The sequence below is a fragment of the Megalobrama amblycephala genome, linkage group LG12 (genome assembly GCF_018812025.1).
Source record: "Megalobrama amblycephala isolate DHTTF-2021 linkage group LG12, ASM1881202v1, whole genome shotgun sequence".
Lineage (NCBI taxonomy): Eukaryota > Metazoa > Chordata > Actinopteri > Cypriniformes > Xenocyprididae > Megalobrama > Megalobrama amblycephala.
The window spans coordinates 14,729,402-14,753,874 of NC_063055.1; the positions used below are offsets into that span (position 1 = coordinate 14,729,402).

The 24,473-nt window shown below is 37.7% G+C and overlaps 1 protein-coding gene across 2 annotated transcripts; it reads left to right on the forward strand.

Moving 5' to 3' along the window:
• Positions 1-142: 142 nt before the first annotated feature.
• LOC125279399 (tumor necrosis factor receptor superfamily member 14-like) lies at positions 143-12,216 on the forward strand. Of its 2 annotated transcripts, none has more exons than XM_048209043.1 (10): positions 143-3,190; positions 3,479-3,568; positions 5,630-5,755; positions 5,859-6,014; positions 6,122-6,200; positions 11,031-11,089; positions 11,183-11,308; positions 11,405-11,560; positions 11,674-11,761; positions 11,856-12,216. In XM_048209043.1, exons 1-10 carry the CDS (start codon positions 3,142-3,144, stop codon positions 11,950-11,952), a joined length of 1,026 nt encoding a protein of 341 aa, XP_048065000.1. In that variant the 5' UTR covers positions 143-3,141; the 3' UTR covers positions 11,953-12,216. The 2 variants fall into 2 exon arrangements, with proteins under 2 accessions (XP_048065000.1, XP_048065001.1); XM_048209044.1 differs by lacking the exon at positions 143-3,190 and adding an exon at positions 3,197-3,371.
• Positions 12,217-24,473: the final 12,257 nt, after the last annotated feature.

Consider the following 24,473-nt stretch of genomic DNA (forward strand, 5'->3'; position numbering starts at 1 on the left):
CACTTGAATAAACCTCTTTTTTTGTAAGGGATAACATTTTTGTAAATATATCTCTGTGTATTATCTCTGCTATTCTTTTTTTAAATACCCTATTATTTTTTAATATCTATATGTTCTTCTATTTTTATCTAATTTTATTCCATTTTATATTCGTACATCTGCCTCTAAATACGAAACAAATATTACCCCAACGGATAACTTCCCTCTGCTATGACCAGCAAGCTGACCAAGGATCAGGACTGCAATCCTGTTAAAGGGGTGGTTGATTATGATTTCACTTTTATTACTTTAGATAGTGTGTAATGTTGCTGTTAGAGCATAAACTACATCTGCAAAATTAGGATGCTCAAAGTTTAAAGCAAAGGGAGGTATTTTCTTTTAATAATTCTTTGTTTAAGGACTACAGCAAATGGCAGGTAGGGACTACAATGAGCTTCTTCCCGGTTAGTGACATTACTAACCCTAAAATTTACATAAACCCTGCCCCTGAAATCACGCAACAAAGGGGTGAGGCCATGTTATTGCAATAAAGTAACACAAATACAATAGCATGTCATAAAAGCAAGATGACAACATAATTTATAACCGTAATTATAAACTAAACTATATCTGTTTATAACTAAACAGTTCCCACTCGAGCGATTTATAGATCATCATGACAGAATATGCTAATCAGTGACTTTAAGATAGGCTAACTCCACATCAGCTACATAGATTAATCATCTAACCATTCAGAAACATCCTGCTGCATCACATTGTCACTTCTTGAGTCTCTTCATCATTGTCCGACTATGGTTATGGTTTGACTATGTTTCTGGCATTTTCAGTGAGGTAATTGGTGTCTGGCATTTTTTACTTGAGGTAATCAGTGAGTACACGTCTCTGCAGGACATTAATGATTGATGGGCGAGGCCATTAACAGAGGGGCATTTTTGAGAGCGTTACCTGATTTGTCCTCGTCAGAGTGTGGGTAGGGTTTAGGGGTGGGGTCAGGTGAAGGGGATCGTTTTCATTGCATGATATATAAACACCCACCAGTTTGAAAACACCCACAAATACAGAAACGCCCACTTTTGTTCTGCAGAGACCTCATACTGGCTAACAGGAGCTCTTGAAACTCCGCCCTCTTCTTGAGAGCAGCAGCTCATTTGCATTTAAAGGGACACACACAAAAACGAAGCGTTTCTGCTCACCCTCAAAAAGTGACAAATTTAACATGCTATGAAAAAATTATATATGGGGTATTTTAAAAGTGGCATTATATGACCCCTTTAAGCAAAACAAAGGCACTGTAGATTTGCTGTGAAACACTCTGAATGTCACCCTGGAAATTATATCAGACAAGCAGGTGGGTTTTTGTTTTTTGTACAGAGAGGAACAATGGCAATAGAAGGAAAGGAAAACTAGCTTTAAAAAAGCTTTACTTGGACAATAACAATGGTACTTGTAATGCTAGACTCTCAATAAGTCGGTCATTATTTTAATATCCTTACAGGAACAGCATTTACTGATACTGATTGTGGTAAATGTACTGAAGGCACTTACTCTAATGCGTCTTTCACAACCTGTCAATCACATTCAACGTGAGTGATTAATGGAGATTCACAAGTGTTACAAATTTATTCCAGGATGACCAGATATTCTAACATTGCTCACATTTACAGATGTGAGACTAAAGGCCTTAAAGAAATAAAACCAGGAACAATGTCATCTAATGTGGAATGTGGAAAGTCAGTTCCAGTTAGTATCATCATTGGAGTCGTTGTAATCATTGGTGTTTTGGTTACTGCTGTTGTTGGGCTCAAAATATATTGCAAATTAAAACAGAAACCCTCTGGCAAAAGTAAGATTATTAAATATTATTTAATTATAAGTATACACTGCTGCGGGGAAAAAAAGAAAAGGATCAAGCTAAAAATGGCAAAATATTTAGTGGTCTCTCTCTGGTCATGAAATTAGCAAGAATTGCATACTGTAGATAAAGCAACTTAGGATGGAATGGCCTTCCTCAACTTGTGGACAGCGTTTTACAGGAAGAAGAGTTAGTGTTGTTCCACTCAATGTTGATGGTTTCAAACAGTTCATGAGTAGTTGAAAATCGTGAGACCAAATATTCACTATAGGGTTCAAATCTGGACTCCGATCAGGCCAAAACATGAGCCTGATGGACTTGTTCACAAGCCATTTATTGGTTGTCATTGCAAATGGGGCAGAAACATTGTCTTGTTGAAAAATAACATCTGATCATTCATCTTTAAATAACACCTTTTCATTTGAGGGAAGCAAGCCATTCTGCAATATTCTCCTGTACTCCGAAGAATTAAATGACTCTTCACAGTGCAGCAGCTCACCAATACCAGCAGCTAAAAAGGCTCCCCACACAATGAAACCAATTCCTCCATGCTTGACTGTGGTCGAGATGCATTTATTATTATATTTTTTAAAAGACACCACTCTAAAGCATCACCATGCAACTTGTGTTTCATTGTGATTCATCACTCTACGCACAACTATATATATATATATATATATAAAGATAAAAGCATTACCTTTTGCATTTGTTTAGTGTTCAATGCATTTCAGTATGCCAAAACAGTTACAGCACAGATTTAATGCATGCACACTGTAATGCATGCTTTGCGAACTTTAAACCCAAATGACTCTTTAAAATATGAGTGTTATATGAGTATAATATTCTGATGCTAAGTTTCAAATGTGGATATTGAGTATTTTAATAAAATTATCTTCACTTTACTTTTAACAGACATCACCAGACTCTATGACTTTTTTATAACCAGAAATAGTAGGTAAGAGCCACTGAAGGATCATTAGGAGCTGCATATTACAGTACTCAAATGAAATTCATTGTGTTGTTCTTCATTTTCAGTGATATTAATGACTCTGAAACTTCTACAGCTTTGCTCTAAAGAGTAGAAAAATCTCCAAATAAGTTATCTAGTTTCGGTCTGCCAGCGAGAGCATTAGCCTAAATGTCGGGTGCGTCTCAATCAGCTCCCTAGTTCAGTATTCAGGGCACTGATCAGGGAATCAGCCACATTAATTTACATGATATACTGATTCACGACCTAGGGAGCTATGGAGCTGATTGAGACGCAGGGGTCGTCATAAGGAAAAGACAAAATGGTGGAAGGAGTGAATATGAAAGTGACGATTCTCTTTTACATATCTGGTAAGGCGATGACCGAAACTCGGTTGTCAGAAAATCAACTGATCATAATGGAAACGCTTAACAACAATAACAAAAACAATTGCGAGGGCCAAGAGTATCTCTGTTAACTTACCTGATCACGATCGGATATAGGCTACGAGTAATGGACATTGTAAAACAAGACAGCAGTGACCTGGCATAGGTTTAACAAGTGTTTTCTTTGATTATTCTTTAATAAACGTTTTAAAAATATATATCCTATGAAGAGTTGGATGGTTCAGCAGTGTGTAAACTTATTTGTCTTCGCAGGTTTTTGTTCTTTTCTCGCACTTGGAAATACTTGTGGTCCAAGTGAATATAAAACTGCTGATGGAGAATGTTGCCCACTGTGTAGTATAGGTAAGTTAACAGACCATTACGTCTAAATATAAGTGTTAGTAATACAAAGCACAATCGTACAGTGAGAAACACTACAGAGCAAGTTTTTTCTATTTGTTTTGTGATCTTGCATTATGCAAAATATTGCCAAATAAACGATTAAACTCCACATGCATACTAAATTCTTTCTCCCAACACAAGTATGATGCACTCATAACCAGAATAATAGAAAATAGCCTACATATCTAACATTTTTACAGAAATATCTGTGTGCAAGTCACACTTTCCTTATGTCCCCGGCTATTGTGTGATGGTACTATCCCTTAACGTATACAGCTCATCTCCACCGATACCATCTGCACAACTGTAGATATATATATATGAGGACTTCAGATGCAAAAGCCTCTAAATGCCATCTGAAATTTTCTTCTAAAATGAGCATTTTTATCAAGCTCGTATATTTATGTTCAGTTATTTCACATTAATGGCAATGAAAATGACCTATTAATTGCAATTAAAGTGAAATTACTGAACCTAAACATACAAGCTTGATAAAAATGCTCATTTTAGAAGAAGATTTCAGACAGCACTTAGAGGCTTTTGCATCTGAAGTCTTCATATAAATATAAAGCAAAAATGTCATCACATAGGCCCTTTGATAAGGAGAGTCACTTTGGGATAGTCTACTCAGGAGGAGAGACCTATACATCTATTTATGTTTTATCTGTTATCTATTTATTTTATAATTCTGCTTGTGTTCTAAATGGCAAAACTCATGTTCTGAGAAAATATTTTCATGCGAATAATGATCACTGATGTGCACTTAAAAGCAGATAGCTTAGCAACATAATGACACACAATGAAGGAATCCCTCGGTGATCGTCCGACTAGTAGCTACTGTACAACCTCTGCTGAACACAGGTGTGCTGCTGGTGTCGTGCACAGACAGACAGTAGCCTATAGATAACCCATTTCTTGGTCTTCCCAATATTATGAAAAATGCCATTGTATTTGAAGGATAGATTTGGAAGGAAATGGTAAGATATGCATGTTTTATTTTGAACTCAGTGACGCACTGAGTCATACAATAATCATACCGCCTATCTGTTTCAATTAAAAACATATAAACATCCTAAAATATAGGCTATGTTTACCTTATAGGCAAAATTGCATAAATTTGTATAAAACAATTAAAAATACTTTTTGTTTGATTTGTAAAAAGGATAGTGAATGATTTTTAGCAAAGTAATGTGATGGCATTTATAGTCATATTTTGTCTTGTACCGTTAAACATGGTGTATATGAATATGCATGGAAATGATATGCAGATGATGTAATGCATAGTAAACTAGGCATTGTAAGCTCCGTATATGGTTATTTCGGGGATGAGACAGGGCAGAGATTCATGTACGCACAATCTTCAGCTGACTGGGTTTTGTAAAGGGTATTTTGCACAGGTTCTGGCATACTCGTGGTTTTATTAATCTGAAAACTTTTGTGTGTATGGAAAATCTGGCTTTTATGTGTGCACACACTTTTAGGATTAAATCTAAAGTTTTATACTTGAGGCCCCAGGAGATCCTTGAATTGTTCCTTAGTCATCTGTAAGAAAAAATGATGAGGACATTGAAGACCTTGATGAAGAAGTTTATTCGAGATGCACCAAAGCAGTGACAAAGTACATGTAGCACTTGTAGGCGTCGGAATGAACCCAAACCATCTAAATCTCAAGTCTTTTATCCTGTTTACAGTTTACCACTCTTCATGTAAATGTAATTTCTCATGTTTTACCAGCTGTGGTCTGTATGTTAATGAAGTTATAACACACCCCATTGTCTGAGATGGTTCCCACTGTCCCACACCCATTACCATTCTACAATTGATCACCATTTGTTCAGGGTGTGATCATCCCAAATGGTGCAGAAACAACATAACTGTTGACTTTTTTTGTTCTATATGATAATTAAGCCATTTTGGTGATGGACTCATTGTAAAATATACTTTGCAGTGGAATCTGGGTCGAGGCAGACTACAATTTCTTACACATCTTATTCTTGTTTGTTATTTATTTGTTGTTTGTAGGGACAATGGTACTCTATGACTGCAGTGCCGATTTGAGTACCGTCTGCAAACCCTGCATTCCAGGAACATTCATGAGTGAACTCAGTAGCCTTCATAAATGCTTCCCATGCAAACACTGTAATGAAAGTAAGTTTATATTTTTTGTTTCTTTTACCTTGAAGAAAAAGAAAGAAAGTCATTTTGGCATTATTGCTCATATAAAAAAGTGTTGCTAATTATGCTGTTTTAGGTCAAGGTCTTTACATTCTGAATAACTGCACTACTACAAGAGACACCATCTGTGATGTACTTGATGGATATCACTGCACTGAGTACTCAAACTTACAGTGCCTTCGTGCTGTAAAACACAGTGTTTGTGCACCAGGACAAGAAACAAAAACACTAGGTATTGATTCTCAATGCTTAAAATAATTTACATTTCCCCCTTTCTAAATCTTCCTACATTTTAAGGTTCATTCATGATTCTTTTTTTCACTCTGTGTCTGATTACAGGGACAAAGACATCAGATACAGTATGTGGGAACTGCACTTTTGGGTTTTCTTCTTCTGGGCTGAATTGCAAGAAAACAGAGTAGGTGAAGTATTATTTTGTTATGTCCTGTTTGAATTTCTGTTATTTATTCAGTATTGTTGTAATTTTTCCTAAGTTGTAAAGCCAGAAATGAGATTCAAATAGAAGATGGCAGCCGTGTAAAAGATGTCAAATGTGTACAGTATAGGATGGGTCGATACCACAGTTTTGGCTTTGGTACGGTACCACAATCTAATATAATATCAGTATTAAATCGATACCATACAGGGTCTAAATTTTGGCTCGGGTATCACTTTACAAAGCGGGAAATTACAGCAAATTTTTATTAGTAAATTAATCAACACAGATTATCACATCAAATCAGTAATTGGTTACCACTTATAGCACACTTGAACCCATAGTATATTACAAGTGTTAACTAAATACATTTTTAAATATAGAGATAGTATATTAAAAGCACATTTTAGTTCATATTTCATGGTGTTTTAAAATAGCACGGTTGAGTACACTAATATGTTCTTAAGATTATCTTAAGAAGTACTAAATTAGAATCTTTAGTATATTAAGTACAAAATTAGTGCATGAAAATAGAGCACTTTAAGTACATATGCGCCCTGCAATACAACACTCTCGTGTGCGTTTCGGACAACTGATGGAAATCACTTGCACACGTAAACCTTGCCAATTTGAACATCCAAGTGATTTTATCATTCAGTAGTAACGTACTTGGGAGCTCTTTGAGAGATGGTTTCTTTGCGCTAAACCAACAAATGATGCACACACAAGCCGCCTGTATAGAGCTTGCGCATTCCAAATTTAGTAGTTTTACCTTAAACGGTCAAATACACACAGAATTGTCAAAATTCACACAGTAGGTTATGTCTACGTGAATTTATATAGTTTAATAGTATGCGTCATTGCACGTGCCTAAAATACATGCTGCTCTCTGTAACTAAATAACGTTTGTAAGTTTAAATTAATTGTAAGGAATTACCTATTTAATGTATTAACAGTGACTATCCGGTGTTATTTTACATTTGATTACTTTATTTAAATTCTTTAACTAGCATCTCTGTACCTGAATACTACTGTAAGAACTACCTAAACCTAAGTGCAAATATTATGAGATCTAACCAGCATTGGTTCAAACGCACGCTGGAGCTTTCATGTTATCCAAACGATATGATCTTATGTACATGCGTTGATATAAATGTCTAAATTAGATCGTTTGAATGACACACTGACCTGTCGATCTTGTCTTGTAAGTCAGGATAAGCAAGTGACAGATGCTTGGCAAGGTTTGATGGTTCATTATTTTTATAAGCAAAGCAATTCCAAATTATATGTATACTGCTGTCATTATTAATTAGCTTTGGGTGTGTTGAGGGAGATTCAACTGCTTTATCCATTTATCACTTAAAAATGTTGAATAAAAAATAACCCAACAAGTAAACCAACTATGGGTTAACATAGCACCTTCCTAACTGTGGGTTATTTTTAACCCAATGGTTGGGTTAAAAAGCAGTTGGGTTAACTATTTACTTTTTTTCATGAGATTATTTTAATGAATAAAATACACTGTTTTCAAATACAGACTGTTTATTCAAGTAGAAAAACAATAAATCTGTTTTAAAAACAGGTGACAAATGTACTCAATATTGGTGAGCCTAATATTTAATATAAATATGCACAATTATTTGCATATATTGAATTCAAAAAAAGTAAACTTGTTGAACACATGACAAATAAATGTCGAAGCACATTCAAAATACACATTAAATCCAAAACAAATGTACACATACAATATACATAAATTAAAATACATGTTAAATTTAAAACACAAATATCCACATACAGTACAAATATTTATAACAAATGTGCACATATGGTATACAAAAAAAGTGCACATACGGTATACAAATTCAAAACAAATGTGCACATACAGTATTCCAATTCATAACAAATGTGTACATACAGTATTCCATTCCAATCCAAAACAAATGTGCACATATGGTATACAAAAAAGAAAAAAAAGTGCACATACAGTATTCCAGTTCGTAACAAATGTGCACATACAGTATTCCAATTAATATCAAATGTTCACATACAGTATTCCAATTAATATCAAATGTGCACATACAGTATTCCAATTCATAAAAAATGTGCACATACAGTATTCCAATTCATAAAAAAGTGCACATACAGTATTCCAGTTCATAACAAAAGTGCACATACGGTATACAAAAAAAAACTGCACATACGGTATACAAATTCAAAACAAATGTGCACATACGGCGTACAAATTCAAAACAAATGTGCACATACGGTTTACCGATTCAAAACCTACATAGGTGCATATATAATACACATTTAAAACACAGATGTGCACATACAGTACAGAAATATACAATCTAAACATTTGTGCACATACGGTATACAAATTAAAATCACAAATGTGCACATTCAGTATACCAATTCAAAAACTACACAAATGTGCACACCAAGGACATACCTTTATAATACTTCAAGAAATAAACATATCCTTAATAAAAGGCTACAGTGTACACCATATGCATTGTGTTATAAACACATTGATGTGTGTTTTGGCTATTGGATCTACTGATGATCAGTAACATTGAATACAAAGTTTTTTAAGAGGCGGCAATGTGTAGAAGGAACTCCTCCAGGAATATTATAGACTGCATGCTGCAAGAACTCCCAAATGGGAGCAGAGGGCGTTGGGTAGTTTATGTCATAGATGTAAAACATTTTGAAGCATACATCCAATGCTTGAAGTAAGGTCTCCTTTTCAACTGCCTCTCCATTGAAAATGATGAAAACTTGTGAGACTTTGTCTCCAAGCACCAAGACATGTGGATCCTGGCTTGTCTCATTGTGGAGGTAGCGCACCATATTAGTACCAACCTTAAACGAATAAATAAACTTTAGCTGGCATATATGACAAACATTCCAGGGATTCAATTCATGTTTACAAATAAATCACAGGAAAAAAACCCAGCAGTGTTACACTGTGTAAAAGTAAAACTGAAGTAGTGTTGTAGTGAATTAAAGTAGGTTAACTCTAAAAGTGATGAATGGCCGTTAGTCATGACACCTGTGGATAACAAGCAGAATCACTGAAGGAAAGAGTTTATGTACAGAGCAGTGTAATTTAATGGGCCTATATTATCCTTTTTTGGATTGTAATTTTACTTTAGGTTACAAAGTATAAGCCAAAGGTCTTTCTATCCAACTTGAACTGCCTGAAATGTATTATTTGTAGTCCTTCCATTACTACTATGGCTGCTTCTCAATATGCATTATACGCAGCGGCCATTGTAAGTCCACAAGACCGAAAGTGCATATGAAGCGTGCCATTTGGGGCAGGGCCTTTGACTGCCGGGTAAAGTCCTCTGCGACTTCTCCGACAGCGAGTTCACGCACACCGCAGTTGTACAGAGCCACGCCTCCTGTCACTCACTCAGAGCAGCGACAGGCCTCGAGACTCTCGTTCGTTCCGGTTGAAGGGTTTTTGTTATGATATAACAACTGATGTAACAACTTTAGCACATTTGTCAGCTAAACATTCATTCAGTGTTCCCATTAATTACCATATGCCGCCATTGTTTAATAATGAACCGAAAATTTAAAACATACATAGCCTAAATGGTCTCTAACGTTGTATTTTGCCATCAAACTAAAATTGAAACCGTGATATGGGTTTGTGCTGCGTGTTTTAAAGAGAAGTGCACACATTTGCTCACGCGATCAGCTGGTGATCAAAATAAAAGCTCTAGGGTTTATCTCTTGCATGTGAAGAAATTAGTACAAAAGTATTGTAATTTCCCTATACTCTATTGTAAAGTAATTACTTATAAAATTTTAATTTATTTTACAGTGCTTTTTTTAATAATTATAAAGGCATAAATCATTTTATAATATAGGCCTAATAATTTTTTGGCATCCTAAAACACCAGTGTCAATGTAATGTAGACTCTATATCACAACTAAAAAGATGTTTGAGCCCTCTTTAATGTCCAGATACAAGTCAATGCTGTTACTTTGTTCAATGTGTACACTGTACATGGGCTTAAGCTCTCAGTTTTGAGTTCTAAAAGTGCACCAAATTGATGCATTTAACCTTAAAATGTGCAAAATTTTCTTCTGAGGGGGCAAATTCCTGTGGGAAATAATGTACATTTTATAAACTTTACTCCAGCATACTACTACAAAGTTCCTTTCATAACAGTAAAGCTATTAACGGAAAATTCTGAAATTGTCATTGGACAAAATAGATTTGGGCTAAGCCCCCCGAATGTTTAAAATGTATGGCTCAGCGCCTGCTTTGTGCACCAAAGCAATGCTGTCATTTTGTCATTTCAGATATAAATCAACTACCTGCTCAACTATTTCAAGTGGAGACATGCAATGTGTGAACTGATATTGAAAGAAATTTAATCTTGGTCTCCAGGAATCAGAATGTTCTACCAACAAACCTGAAGACCAAAACAACTCATGAGGAAATCTAAAGTGCTTCATATTAATTACCTCAACCATCCATGTTGATGAACTGACCCTCTACTAGCATACACAGATGATTTCTCTGTGGTTTGCTGCTTCTTCTTTCTGGACTCCCTGCTCTCAAGTTTAAACCTACAGAGCCTGACGGCATCACTCTGTCCAGAGAAAACCAATGCGTCTTACAATCCAGTACTTTATCTAATTTGTTGAAGAAGAGTTTATGAAGTCTGGAGAAGAAACATTTGCCTCTGCTTTCAAATCAACCTCTCTTGCACCTTATGTAAACATGATCAGTTTTGGGATTGTTTTATTAATTGTTACTACTTTGAATTTTAAACTGTGTTTCAGGGCATGTGCTCCTGCTGAGTATGAGATAAACGGAGAATGCTGCCCCATGTGTGCACCAGGTACAGTATATATTGTTTAGCAGCAGTTCAGTGTGACCCAGAGAACCTATGTTTTTTATTGTAATTCTTAATTTTTTTTTAAAACATTTGTAGGAAACCATGTTCGTTGGCATTGTACTGAAGATACAAGTACAACTTGTGTTCCATGTTCTGCATTAACTTACATTGATGAACCCAGTGGGTTAGATAAATGCTTTCCCTGCTCTGTTTGTGATGACCGTGAGTATGTACTCCAAAATAAAGACTTGAAATACAGAAATGTGTTCTAGCATATTACAATTATGTATTTAAGAAAATGTTTTATGTTTTTCATAGAACAAGGACTAAGAGTAAAGAGAAACTGCACACACTCTACAGATACTGTTTGTGAGCCACTGGAAGGATTCTACTGCATTGAGCAAAATATAGGCAGCTGTAGATTCGCTGTCAAACACTCTGAATGTGATCCTGGACAATATATCAGACAAGCAGGTGGGTAAGGTGTAGTGGCCATTATTAGTTTTGTTAAACATGTTGACAGACACAAGTAGTACTTGTAATGCTATACTCTTATTAAAATAGTCATTGTCTTAATATTCTTACAGGAACAGCATTTACTGATACCGATTGTGGTAACTGTGCAGAAGGCACTTACTCTAATGGCACTTTCACTACCTGTCAACCACATTCAAAGTAAGTGATTACCATAGATTGTTTAAGTGTTTAAAAGATTCTTTTATAAAAGACTACAAATTCTAATATTGCTCACTTTTTTTTAAATTTACAGATGTGAGACTGAGGGACTTCAAGAAATAAAACCAGGATCAATGTCATCTGATACTGAATGTGGGCATTCAACAAGTGTTAAAGACCCCCTGTGGTGAAAATCAAGTTTTTAATGTTGTTTCTATGTCTATGTAGTGTTTTTAATATGCTTTAAGACAAACCATATGCAAATTCATAAGTCAACACCATTGCTGATTAAACCAAAGACAGTCTAAAACCCACGGTGCGAAATCGGTGGTGTTTGTGACGTCACAGACTACCTTGTAACCAATCACAACAACGTGCCGGCAGGCTTTAGCATATCATTAACTATGACTGCTCTGAAGCAGGAAAGTCTCGAGAGAAGCCAGGTTATCCCAGTATATTTTCTGCTGATATGAAAATTTTTGTAGATTTAGCAATATAGCGAGTCTATTACGATGTTATGATGAACTATTTGCCTTTTCCACATTCTGAGTTGTTCAAAGCATTTGTAAGGACACTGATTGTTAGAAGGCAGCTGTCTGATTGACTCTGAGATGAAGAACAGGAACATGGTTTGTGTAATATTAACAACACATTATTATCTGTTTGATAACGTAGTCAAGCAAAAGGCTAATCATATTCATATTAATTAATGACAGAACTGTCGCAAGGGCTGTGCCAAGTGTGCGAGCGCATAGCAGCTCGCGCCAAAGTAAAGTGACAGTTCACTTGAAGTAAAGCCAGTAAAGTTCATGTTTTTGTCCTTCAAAATATTTGAATACTATAAAACATAACTAAAACAATATTGCTCTGAGCGTGTGCGTGTGACTGTGATTCATTTGCATATGTCAGTCAGTGTGGAATCGCAAGTCAAGTTCTGAGAGCTATTCAGTCCATTATAAATTCTGATCTTGGCCGCCTCTGGAATGGATCAAACCATAGATATTAGATAACCATAGATACAGATACCTGATAAGTTCAAGTAAATACTCTGGAAATTCGCGCTCATTCAAGGATGCGCATTTATTTCATGTACGGAGAAGGCACGGGCGCCTGCAGGATTTCATCTGAATGTTTTTTCAGAAAACTCCAAAAAGCAACAAAATTGTCAAACATCCATTTAGCGCATGTTCACAGAGGAAAACGGCTGCTTGTTCTCTTGATACTGTCTGTTTTACTGAGAAAGTCCAAACGAATGCCATTTTGCAAAGGCGTTTTACCAATTCATAATTTAAAACACAATTTAAGCGTCAGAAAATATGTTAGCAGTTCAGTTGCACAGCTGTTAAACTGAATATACGAAGTGAAGCAAGCTTTTTTCTTAAATATCCACAACACAAACAACACATTGCTCATCACTACAGCAACAGTATACTCTCCGAGTTGGCGCAAGCGAGTAGAGGCAGGGCTAATTTGCATATTCATTGATCCGTGTATGTTAAATGAGGCAAGGGTGTAGAGTTACATTCAAGCTATTTTAAGGCATGAAGACATTTTTTCACTTTAATTTTTTTTTTAATTATGTAATTTTGGTAATCAAAGAATAAAGATTTCTCCACACTTTATTCAAAACTATTTTAACTTTCTAAAATTGTGTTTTTGCATAGTAATTCTACACTCAAACCATCAAATGATTAGCCATATATACATCAAACAACACACGAATGTGAAAAATGTGAAACAGTACTGAATTGAAATGAACAGAAATGCTGAATTGAAATGAACAGAAATGCAGGAGTAAAAATGTAAAAAACAAATTGTTTTAAAAAATAATGAGATCTCTACCACCCTGTTCTGGCTTACATGACCCCTCTTTATTTCTTAACCCTTGTGCACCACTTAAAAAAGGTTACTCTGAGGTCTTTGTCCATATCAACGGTTTAATGGGTTTCAACTGGGACATATTTGTCTTTGAGGTCCTGAACCAATTTGTGTACCAAGTGTAAAATAAAATTCTAATAAAAATACACACTTGTGCTAAAATATATACTGTTGGCATTAACACTGTAAACCCTAACTCTCAAAATACTTAATTGGTGTGAGTAGGACAAACTTTAATCAAACAAATTAGTTCAGTTAAATTAACTGTTGTATTTAGAACTTTCTTTTTCTTTTGACATCACTGACATATTTTAAGTAAACTGAATTATTTCATAATTTTGAGTTGTATGAACTAATTTATTTTAATTTAGATTAACATAAGTTTAACTAAAACTGGGCTGGGATTTCTATTTCCCAGCCCATGGCACCCGAAAGGGAGAGTAAATGCTAAAATTAAGTGGGGTTTTTTTGTGCAAGATTAAAGCTGCCGTAGGTAACTTTTGTAAAAAAATATTTTTTACATATTTGTTAAACCTGACATTATGTCCTGACAGTAGAATATGAGACAGATAATCTGTGAAAAAAATCAAGCTCCTCTAGCTCCTCCCAGTGGTCCTATTGCCATTTGCAGAAATACACCGCTCCCGGTAAGAAACAACCAATCAGAGCCAGGAGGAGTGTCTTAGCAGTGTCAATCAATCAAGCTCGCGTGCGCGCTGATCACACTCCTCTGATGCACAGTGTACAGGCGTTAAATTCAAGATTACCGGTGTGCCGCAGCTTTGCTTATGGCGAAATAAAACGATGTTATATGCAAAGGACCACCCTGAAATCTACAAGAAACCATGCCATACATAATTTGTCAGTCCTGTTTTGAAATTATCTTAGTTGTAAACAAATCAAGCAGGGATACTTACTTGTCAAGCAGAAATGTGGCTGACTCTGCATCGGTTTTTAATCCGTTCAGGACACGTAGCTCCCTCCACCTCGGAAAAGCCGCTCCGATATTTACCCTCGTTTTATTTCGGGCTCTATCTAATTCTTTCTTTTTGGCTTTTTTATCATCGTCATCTGTCTTCTTCCGTTTACCCGTCTTTATTTTATGAGCAGGTGCCACTCGAGGAATTGGCAGTTTGGATTGTTTTTCCGCCATAAGCAAAGCTGCGGCACACCGGTAATCTTGAAGCCTGTATGCGCTGGCGCTGTGCATGGGAGGGGTGAGATCAGCGCGCACGCGAGCTTGATTGATTGACACTGCTAAGACACTCCTCCTGGCTCTGATTGGTTGTTTCTTAGCGGGAGCGGTGTATTTCTGCAAATGGCAATAGGACCACTGGGAGGAGCCAGAGGAGCTTGATTTTTTCACAGATTATCTGTCTCATATTCTACTGTCAGGACATAATGTCAGGTTTAACAAATATGTAAAAAAATTTTTTTTACAAAAGTTACCTACAGCAGCTAAGGATAAGGGAGATTTAGTAGTGATTAATGTTTTGTTATGCTAATTTAAAATAGTTTCTGATAATGTGGGTTTTTGGAGAGTTACCATGGTGACAAGTGGCGCATGCTGCTTGGTTTGAGAGCAGGTAAGTTACATGGTTTAAGTTGCTGTACTCATTCAGTAAGTGCTATGCAATGCTACTGTTAACATTTTAACAAATTAGCAAGTTAGCATTTTTTTATTTTCCTATTAGGATATACAATAACGTAAATAACTCATTTGATTTGCAAGAAATCAAAATAAAAAGTTAATTAACTAAATTTTACGTTAATTGCTATCAAAGCGTATGAGTTAGCTAACTCAGTACTTCAAGTTAAGAGCAATTATCATGCATGAGTACTACAAACTCAAAACTTGATAGTTCTGCTTACTTAAAATTAGGAACATTATAGCTTAAAAATTATGTAACTGATTACCTCAAATTTTTAAATTAGCCCAACTTATTCAGGTTTACAGTGCAGGCAAAATTATGTACAATACAAGGACATACAATGAAGTACTGTTTGTTTTTATTCATAGTATAAATATACTTAAATGTGTTTGTGCTGAGAAAAAAAATATAATGCCATACAATGCTGGGAAACACAGGACCTGATGGACAATGATCAGCTTACATTACAGCTGCAAAAAAAGACTCTGCATGCAGTCATATTTTGACTGTTCCAGTCATATGATTAGCTTAGATCATTACAAACCAATCACCAGAACAAATCACAGTGAAGAAGACATTGATTTTGAAGACATTGAAGAAGACAACTGTAAGACTTAAATGTGCATGTATCTTTCTATTCAGAGAGACTCACTCTGTTGTGACAAGTGATCTCCTGGCCGTATAAAACTTAATTTCTGCAAAGAGCAACTTTGAAGTCATGTCAGGTATATGCCGCACAGCTAAGAAATAGAAGATCCTACTCTCAAAAGACAACAAAAGTAACAGCCAAAGCGTGATTGAGGTAGTGATAGTAGTTTCTTGACGGGACGCCGTCACCTATTTCAGGGAAGTATTGGATTGTATTGTAAGTATTCAGAAATTCAGGGAACAAGTTGTTTAAATTGTCAGTGAAGTCAGATTTGTATCAAGAATTTCCACGACATCGGCATCCTGTCTTTGCACATGGCTTACTTTTGGGAAAGGTGCTTTAAAAATTAAACTCATTATTTCATAAATGAAATATGTTTTGGAATTGAATGCAGAGGCTGTAAGCGAGACAGTCTCACTGAACAATCATAACATCATAAATCGAGTATGTGCTGTTAATTTTTTTCTCTCCATCCTAAACTATTCACAAATTGTGAGAACACAGAAGGAAATAGTATGGAAATATCTCGCTAACAGTTATTTGGAAGCGTGTGAAAACTTTAGAAGTAATGAAACTAAAAGTCAATGCTAAATGGCTTTCACAACAAGAGAAAATCATATTAATAAATATCCAGTTGTCAGTTCAAAACTTTTGGTTGTGGGTGTCAGATTTATTAAAGGTGGTACAGAGGATGTTTTGTTTTATACATTTTTGCAATATTACTTGAAACTGTCTTTACTAACTGATGAAAGACTATTTATTAGGTGCACTGAAAGTAATAATATTAATATACATAATCTGTGCATGAGGTAGGGCCTTAAAAATAATTTTAATCGCGTAAACAATTGGCCCTCTGGCTTGTCAATCACTGCCATGACATTCCTTGTGAGAGACGTGCGGCTGCGCGCTCTAGTAACTTTCCACACTCCGCATGCAATGTTTTTGTCAGGAGACAGGAGTAACAACTGCAGATTATGAGTCACCTGTGGTGAGTCCGACATAATGAATCCACGGCTTTAGGTCGCGCACACACTTAACGATTGTAAGGCCGATTATGAATGTAAATTGATACTTATGACTGATCACTCTCAAACACGTCCAGTCAGAGCCAGTTGCGTTCAGTCTGCGATTACAGTCGGTGTTCAAATTCCTTGTGAAAGTATATAAATCTGCTTCAGGAGCAGGAAACAATCGCTGTATGTTGAGCACAGTCTTAGAATGTTTTAGCTAGTCGTTAAATGTGTGCCCGGCTTAATAACACAACGAATGCCAGCGGTAAACAAACACTGAAGGAGGGGGGTTGTTCTTCCGCATGCGCTCATTTCAAAAACTCAGTCGACGAAAACATCCCCTGTACCACCTTTAACCTTTTTTGCTGAAATCTCTGCTATACTTGGGTCCTTTCTTGATTTTTTCCTTCCTGTTATAACTGCACAGACTGAAATCCATCAAGAAATGATGATCAGAACCTGCCAAATTCAACACAAAACAGAAGTGTTTCTGAAGTCTGATGGGAAAATTAAATCCACCAACAGCTCTGCACAGACACATTGAGCTGAACCTTTTCATCCCTTTATAAAAATGCAGATTTTGTTGATTATATTTTTCAGTGTTGCCCTTACCTTTGTAAAACTGGGTTATTGTGTCTGTGCCCATGCTGAATATGAGATGAGATAAACAATGTTGCCCCATGTGCGCACTTGGTACGGAAAAACATTTTGAAGAGTTCATAAGAAAATCCTTTTAGTTTTTATTCCAGAAAGTATTTGTTTACCAGGAGAATTACAAAATGTCTTGACATAGCAATGAGAAAAACTTTCATAGCAAAGTAACCTATACTCTTAAGGTAACCGTGTTTTTTTTTGGCATTGTACAGTGGATACCAGCCCAACTTGTGAACCCTGCAGTGAATTCACATACTATCAGGGGTGGCTTGCGCAGGAAACACACGAAGGAAATAAGATACAATATAAGTCTTTAGAGAAATCCAACAGGCACAGGCAGAACCGCAACAACTCACAAAAGACTAGACCAGACCATGAACATAGGAAAAACAGGAACTTAAATACACAGAGCAATTAACCAAAATGACAAACAGCTGATGATGATCTAGTTTGTGTCCATGGTGACCGATGATGGCGGGAAAACAGAACAAAGGAGATCATGTGACATGACAACAAAAACAAACAGAACGTGACGGAGTCCGTGACATTATGCCCCCTCTGAGTAGGTGCAACCTCGCACCGTAACAAAAACAGAAACACCCAAAGAGGGAGGGAGGGTGTTGGGAGATGTGGCGGAGGGCTGGAGAGAAGGAGAGGTGACGGGATGGCAACAGCCGGCAGATCGGATCGTGGCAAAGAATGCAGGTGGTGGTTCAGGAGGAGGACGGCCAACCTGGAGGGGGCAGAACATAAGAGTGTGGTGTGGTGCAGGAGGTGTAATCCAAAGGGTGGCCTTGAACAGGGACAGGCTGATGGTACCCCAGTGCACAACCAGGGCAGCATTGCTGGAGGGAGCAGCCATGGTGGAAGGCAGCTGGATGACGTCATGGTGATGGCAGAAGGCGTGGGATGTGGAGCACACCGCGTAGCCAGAGAGCCGATGCTGTGAAGGGACGATGATGACCGCGACAGAGCCACAGCGACAACCCCCCGAGGTGGAAGCAGGCATGCGGAGGGCTGAGGTTGAGCTGCAGCGACCGAGGGCGGAGGCGGAGCCTGAGGGAGGGGGGAGCTAGCCGCAGCCGAAGGGGTGGAGGGCCAGAGGGCAACAAACGGCCTGTAAGTCCGTGGCGTAGGTAGAGCGAAGTCTGACCGAGGCGGAGCCGATGTACTGAAGGAGTCCAGCGAGGCTGAAGGTCCAATGGTCACTGCTGACACCGTGGGTGGAAGGAGCGCAGGCGTGGGAGTCAGGACGTCGAGTCGAAGTGGAGTGGAGCATGCAGAGGTCGGAGGCGGAGCCACGGGTTCCCGAAGCCCTGGATGAGATTACTCCCAGCAGTCCAGCGGTGTAAACGCGCGGGCCACTGAGAGGAGGTAGAGGTGGAATAGAGGGGCTGATGGGAGACAGCGAAGACAGGGTAGCAGAACTGGTTGGGGACTGAAGAGGATCTTGAAGGGTAGTACAGACATCCACATGAAATGAAACACAGCCTATTGGAGTGGTGGTGGGAGAGGGAGGATGGGTGGGGACATGATTGCCAGATTCCGATAATAGATCAAAAGGTTCAATATCGGTTCAATATCTCCAAAATGACATAAGTCCCATGCAGCATCCAGAAACTCACTCTCAGTGGCGGGAGGGTGGTTGGGGCTCACTTCCATGCCCTCGATGTCCACTAGAACTCCCTCGGCAATGGATGTAGCAGCCGGCTCGCGCACCTGGTCAGACTCGTGTTGCTCAGGTTCCATCGCGTTGTTCGGCTCGGTTGCTCCAACAGGCGCTGGCTCAAACGTCACGGCGGAGTTGCTCACGTGGCCTGCGGTGGGCTCAAGCTGCCGATCCTCGCCGTCTGGGTGGTCTTGGTTGTGCACTGGGTTGTGAGTGGGGCTGGCGTCATCGTCAACAGGTCCAACGGTGAGCGGTGATCCACAGGATGCCAGCACCCACTCCACGAATTCCTGGAAGCTCCCCCGAGGACCCCTCCCGGATAACTGCGCTCTTGTGGAGATGCTGAGTCCGGCGATCAGGAACAAGCACAGGGCGTCATCCGGGAAGGTGGTAAGAGGGGCTAGGAACAAAAACTCCATTAAATGTTCCTCAAGGGAGCGAGTTCCCTGCTCAAGAGACATAAGTTGAACGGGTGCAAAGTCCATGGTGCCAACAGGGTGATAACAAAATGGAAAACAAAACACTGAACACGAAACTAGAAAAGAAAACTTTTATAAGCGCAACACTTACAATCACTTTTGTTTGGTCTGGTCTTCTGTCAGGGGTTGCTTGCGCAGGAAACACACGACAAAGGAGATAAGATACAATATAAGTCTTTACTAGAGAAATCCAACAGGAACAGGCAAAACCACAACACAACTCATGAAAGATGAGACCAGACCATGAACATAGGAAAAACAGGAACTTAAATACACAGAGCAATTAACCAAAATGACAAACAGCTGATGATGATCTAGTTTGTGTCTATGGTGACTGATGATGGCGGGAAAACAGAACAAAGGAGATCATGTGATATATGACAACAAAAACAAACAGAATGTGACTGAGTCCGTGACACATACACTGATGAGCCTAATGGTATTGAAAAATGTTTTCCCTGCTCAGCCTGTGATAGCTGGTATTGTTTTACATTTACATTTATTCATTAAGCAGAATGAGAATTCTGGCTAGCCAGAATCACGTTTCAGTCTTTAGTGTCAGTCTTTAGAAAAACAACTGTTTTTGTTTGAAGGTTTAAGGACACAGAAGGCCTGTACACCATTATCAGACACAGTTTGTGAACCAGTAGAGGGATTCTTCTGTGTGACCCAAAAAAAGGGCAGCTGTAGATCAGCTGTTAAACATTCTCAATGTAAACCTGGAGAATTCATCCAACAAAGAGGTATTGATGTTCACATTTTTAGTGTAGATGTTACCAAAGCAAGTGTACAAATCTTTGGCAAATACACATCACATTATTGCATATCAGGACAGGGAGATGAGAACACGAATTACTTAATAAGCTTGACAAATGACTGTGCTTGAGTTCTTTCAATGTTATGAGACTGAATAGGCTACTGCCTTATTACTCATGCAATCTCTGCAGAAATAGTATGAAATTATATAATTTAGTTTTTTCAAATCACACCAAACGTAGGCTAGCTGCGCTCTTTAGGAAGCACCAATGGATCTTGGTTGACTTGTTAGTGGAAGATTTTAGTAACAAAATCTTACAAAGGAAACACTTTTTTACTTGTTTATTTTATTCACAAATTTGTGATGCACTAAATCATGATAACAAATTATTGTGAAGTTTTACCAAATTTATAATAACATGACCCTAGGTGGTGTTTAAACTAGGTCGTTCTTAACCTCAAGTAAACATAAGGTTAAATGCTAAACAACTCACTGCTATATTCTAGTACTACACTGAATACTTAATACTCCTGGAATAGTGTAAAAATCCCTGATCTTAAACTGAATTTGAGGTGTAACATGAAAAAATTAAAAAACTCAAAGAGTGTCTTAATGTCTTTACAGGAACAGAAAGCACAGATACTGTATGTGGAGTCTGCACAAATGGCACTTATTCTGATGGCACTTTCACAACTTGTCAGTCACATACAATGTCAGTAATCTGACATTGCTATAAATTCCCATTCTAATCATTCTGGATGTGCTAACTTCAACTTCACACTGTTGCATATCCACAGATGTCAGAGTATAGGTCGTAAACAAATAAAAGCAGGAACTATGTCATCTGATGCTAGATGTGAATATTTTACTCCAGATCTCATTGGAATTATAACTGGTGTTGTGATCATTGTTGTTGTTATTATTGGAGTGTTTTGTACTTGCTCATCAGGGATGAGGTAAGGCTTTGACACCTTTCTCCCATCATGTTATAATTTACGTTTGCCTGATTAATGGAATTTTTATATTACTTTAATATTTCAGGTTCGTCCAGGTCTAATGTTGGTGGAGGGCTCTTACATTAATGAGAGTGAGAAAACTAAACATGTATTAACAATGTTGTAATATAAAAAAAATGTTCTGTATTTATGACAAAGTTTATTCTTAACCAGTTTCATTGAAACCAAATCTGATTTCTTTATAAATCAATATTTTCAAACAAATCTATTGTATTGGATGCCAAAACATGTACAATTATGATACAGTATGTAAAACTATGTGGAAAAAAAATTAACATGGCTACTCAATCAAAAGAGTAAACAACTACAACCAAGCATATACTTAAGATATACTTTACTTATACTTTTTTAGTATATCTTGGTCAAAAGATGGAGTACAATTATAGATTTTCTGTCAGTATAAGTCAAGTATACTTAAGTGTAATTTTAAATATATTTCTGAGAATTACATAAAAAGTACACTGCAAGTATACATTAAAAGAAGTATACCAAAAGTACACTTGAATAAACCTCTTTTTTTTTAAGGGATAACATATTTGTAAATATATCTCTGTGCATTATTTCTGCTATTCTTTTTTAAATAGCCTATTATTTTTTTTATGTCTATATGTTCTTCTATTTTTTCTAATTTTATTCCATTTTATATTTGTACATCTGCCTCTAAATACAAAACAAATATTACCCCAACTATGACCAGCAAGCTGACCAAGGATCAGGACTGCAATCCTGTTAAAGGGGTGGTTGATTATGATTTCACTTTTTTAACTTTAGTTAGTGTGTAATGTTGCTGTTAGAGCATAAACAGCATCTGCAAAATTATGATGCTCAAAGTTTAAGCAAAGGGAGATATTTTCTTTTAAATAATTCTTTGTTTAAGGACTACAGCAAATGGCTTGTAGGGACTACAATGAGCTTCTTCCCGGTTAGTGACATTTCTAACCCTAAAATTTACATAAACCCTGCCCCTGAAATCACGCAACAAAGGGGTGAGACCATGTTATTGCAATGAAGTGACACAAATGCAATAGCATGTCATAAAAGCAAGATGACAACATAAGTTCTAACCGTATTTAAACTAAACTATATCTGTTCTATCTTCATGCAGCATATATTCTCTGGCTCTGTAGGCATCTTACAACAGTTGCACTCGAGCAATTTATAGATTATCATGACAGAATATGCTAATCAATGACTTTAAGATAGGCTACTCCACATCAGCTACATAAATTAATCATCTAACCATTCAGAAACGTCCTGTTGCATTCTACACATTATCAGTTCTTCTTGAGTCTCTCCATCATTGTCCTACTATGGTTATGGTTTGATATGTTTCTGGCATTTTTGAGTCTGCTTGAGGTAATCAGTTGCTAACAGTGAGTACAGGTCTTTGCAGGACATTAATGATTGATGGGCGAGGCCATTAACAGAGGGGTATTTTTGAGAGCGTTACCTGATTTGCCCACGTCAGAGTGTGGGTAGGGTTTAGGGGTGGGGTCAGGTGAAGGGTATCATTTTCATTTTATTTATTTTTCATATATAAACACCTACTAGTTTGAAAACACCCACAAATACAGAAACGCCCACTTTTGTTCCTGGCTAACAAGAGGTCTTGAAACTCCGCCCTCTTCTTGAGAGCAGCAGCTCATTTGCATTTAAAGAGACACACAAGAACGAAGTGTTAAAAAACGCTTATATAAAAAATTATATATGGGGTATTTTAAAAGTGGCATTATATGACCCCATTAAGCAAAATAAAGGCAGCTGTAGATTTGCTGTGAAACACTCTGAATGTCACCCTGGACAATATATCAAACAAGCAGGTGCGTATTTTAGAACAGAGAGGAAGAATGGCAATAGAATGGAAGGACAACTAAAGCTTTACTAAAAATGTTGACTCAGACATTTATTATTAGGGAGAGGGTCTGTATCTCTTACCACTGGAGAAAATGTAATGGCTAACTCAGGCCCCATCCACACGGAGACGCGTTTCTGTGAAACCGCACAAATTTTTTATCGGATAGGCATTTCGTCCACACAGATCCGGCGTTTTCGAACGGTGAAACTGCTATTTTTTGAAACCGGGTCCCAGAGTGGATAAATTTGAAAACGCCGTCTTTGCGTTATCGTGTGGAAGGGGCAATCTGTATATTTTCTGAAACGATGATGTCATCACCCCACGTGTTGACCCTAGTCAGACGCGCTAACACCACAAAACAGCGCTAATACCACAAAACAGCACCAACAACAGCAATAGCAGACTCTAATGCTTGTGTTCGTGCTGCAGAAGCTACTGAGCCAAAATAAAGCGTTATTTCAACAACGCTGTACTGTTCGTTCAAACCGCTGCCGGCGGGAGGGTCAAAGTGACTAGTTGTGGCAACCAATCGGAATCCTCTCAAGCGAGGACCTCTACATTCCTATTGGTTGCCGCCGAACCGCATCATAGCCCATTACCATAAAGTTGACTTGATTTCAACTCTCCTCGACGCTCTCGCCGGAGGCCCAGAGCTCGCCGCCGGCTCTCATTGAAAATGAATGACTTCCTGTCACTTTGACGCTCTCGCCGCTGGCGGTGTGAACACACAGTAAGCTTTGCTATAGTTTGTATTCAGCGCGCAAGGTTTATGCGCATGCTCCAAGTCTCCTTCGCTGCTTTAAGTGCATTTCTGTGAAAGAATTACAGCGCCACATAATGGTCTGGCATGTATACTACATCATTTTGAGCCGTTTCACTGGTTTCGTGTGGACGCAGATATTTCTTGATACGGCACCGTGTGCACAGGATTTTTTTTTTTAGAACGAGGAAAAAAAGATCGGATTGGGGTAAGCTGGCTTCATGTGGACGGGGCCTTAATCACGTGCGGCACCTGGCTCTCAGCCTATCATGTACTGGCAGTGACATCCGTCGCAATCTTTTTTTACAGTCTATTCGCCTTATTCACCTTGAA

Bases quoted from the DNA above. Each gene is read 5' to 3' on its own strand.
- LOC125279399 (XM_048209043.1), top strand. From the start codon at position 3,142: ATGGTGGAAGGAGTGAATATGAAAGTGACGATTCTCTTTTACATATCT. The intron at 5,756-5,858 runs GTAAGTTTATAT...ATGCTGTTTTAG, and splicing joins ATGCAAACACTGTAATGAAA to GTCAAGGTCTTTACATTCTG. The intron at 11,090-11,182 runs GTACAGTATATA...AAACATTTGTAG, and splicing joins CTGCCCCATGTGTGCACCAG to GAAACCATGTTCGTTGGCAT.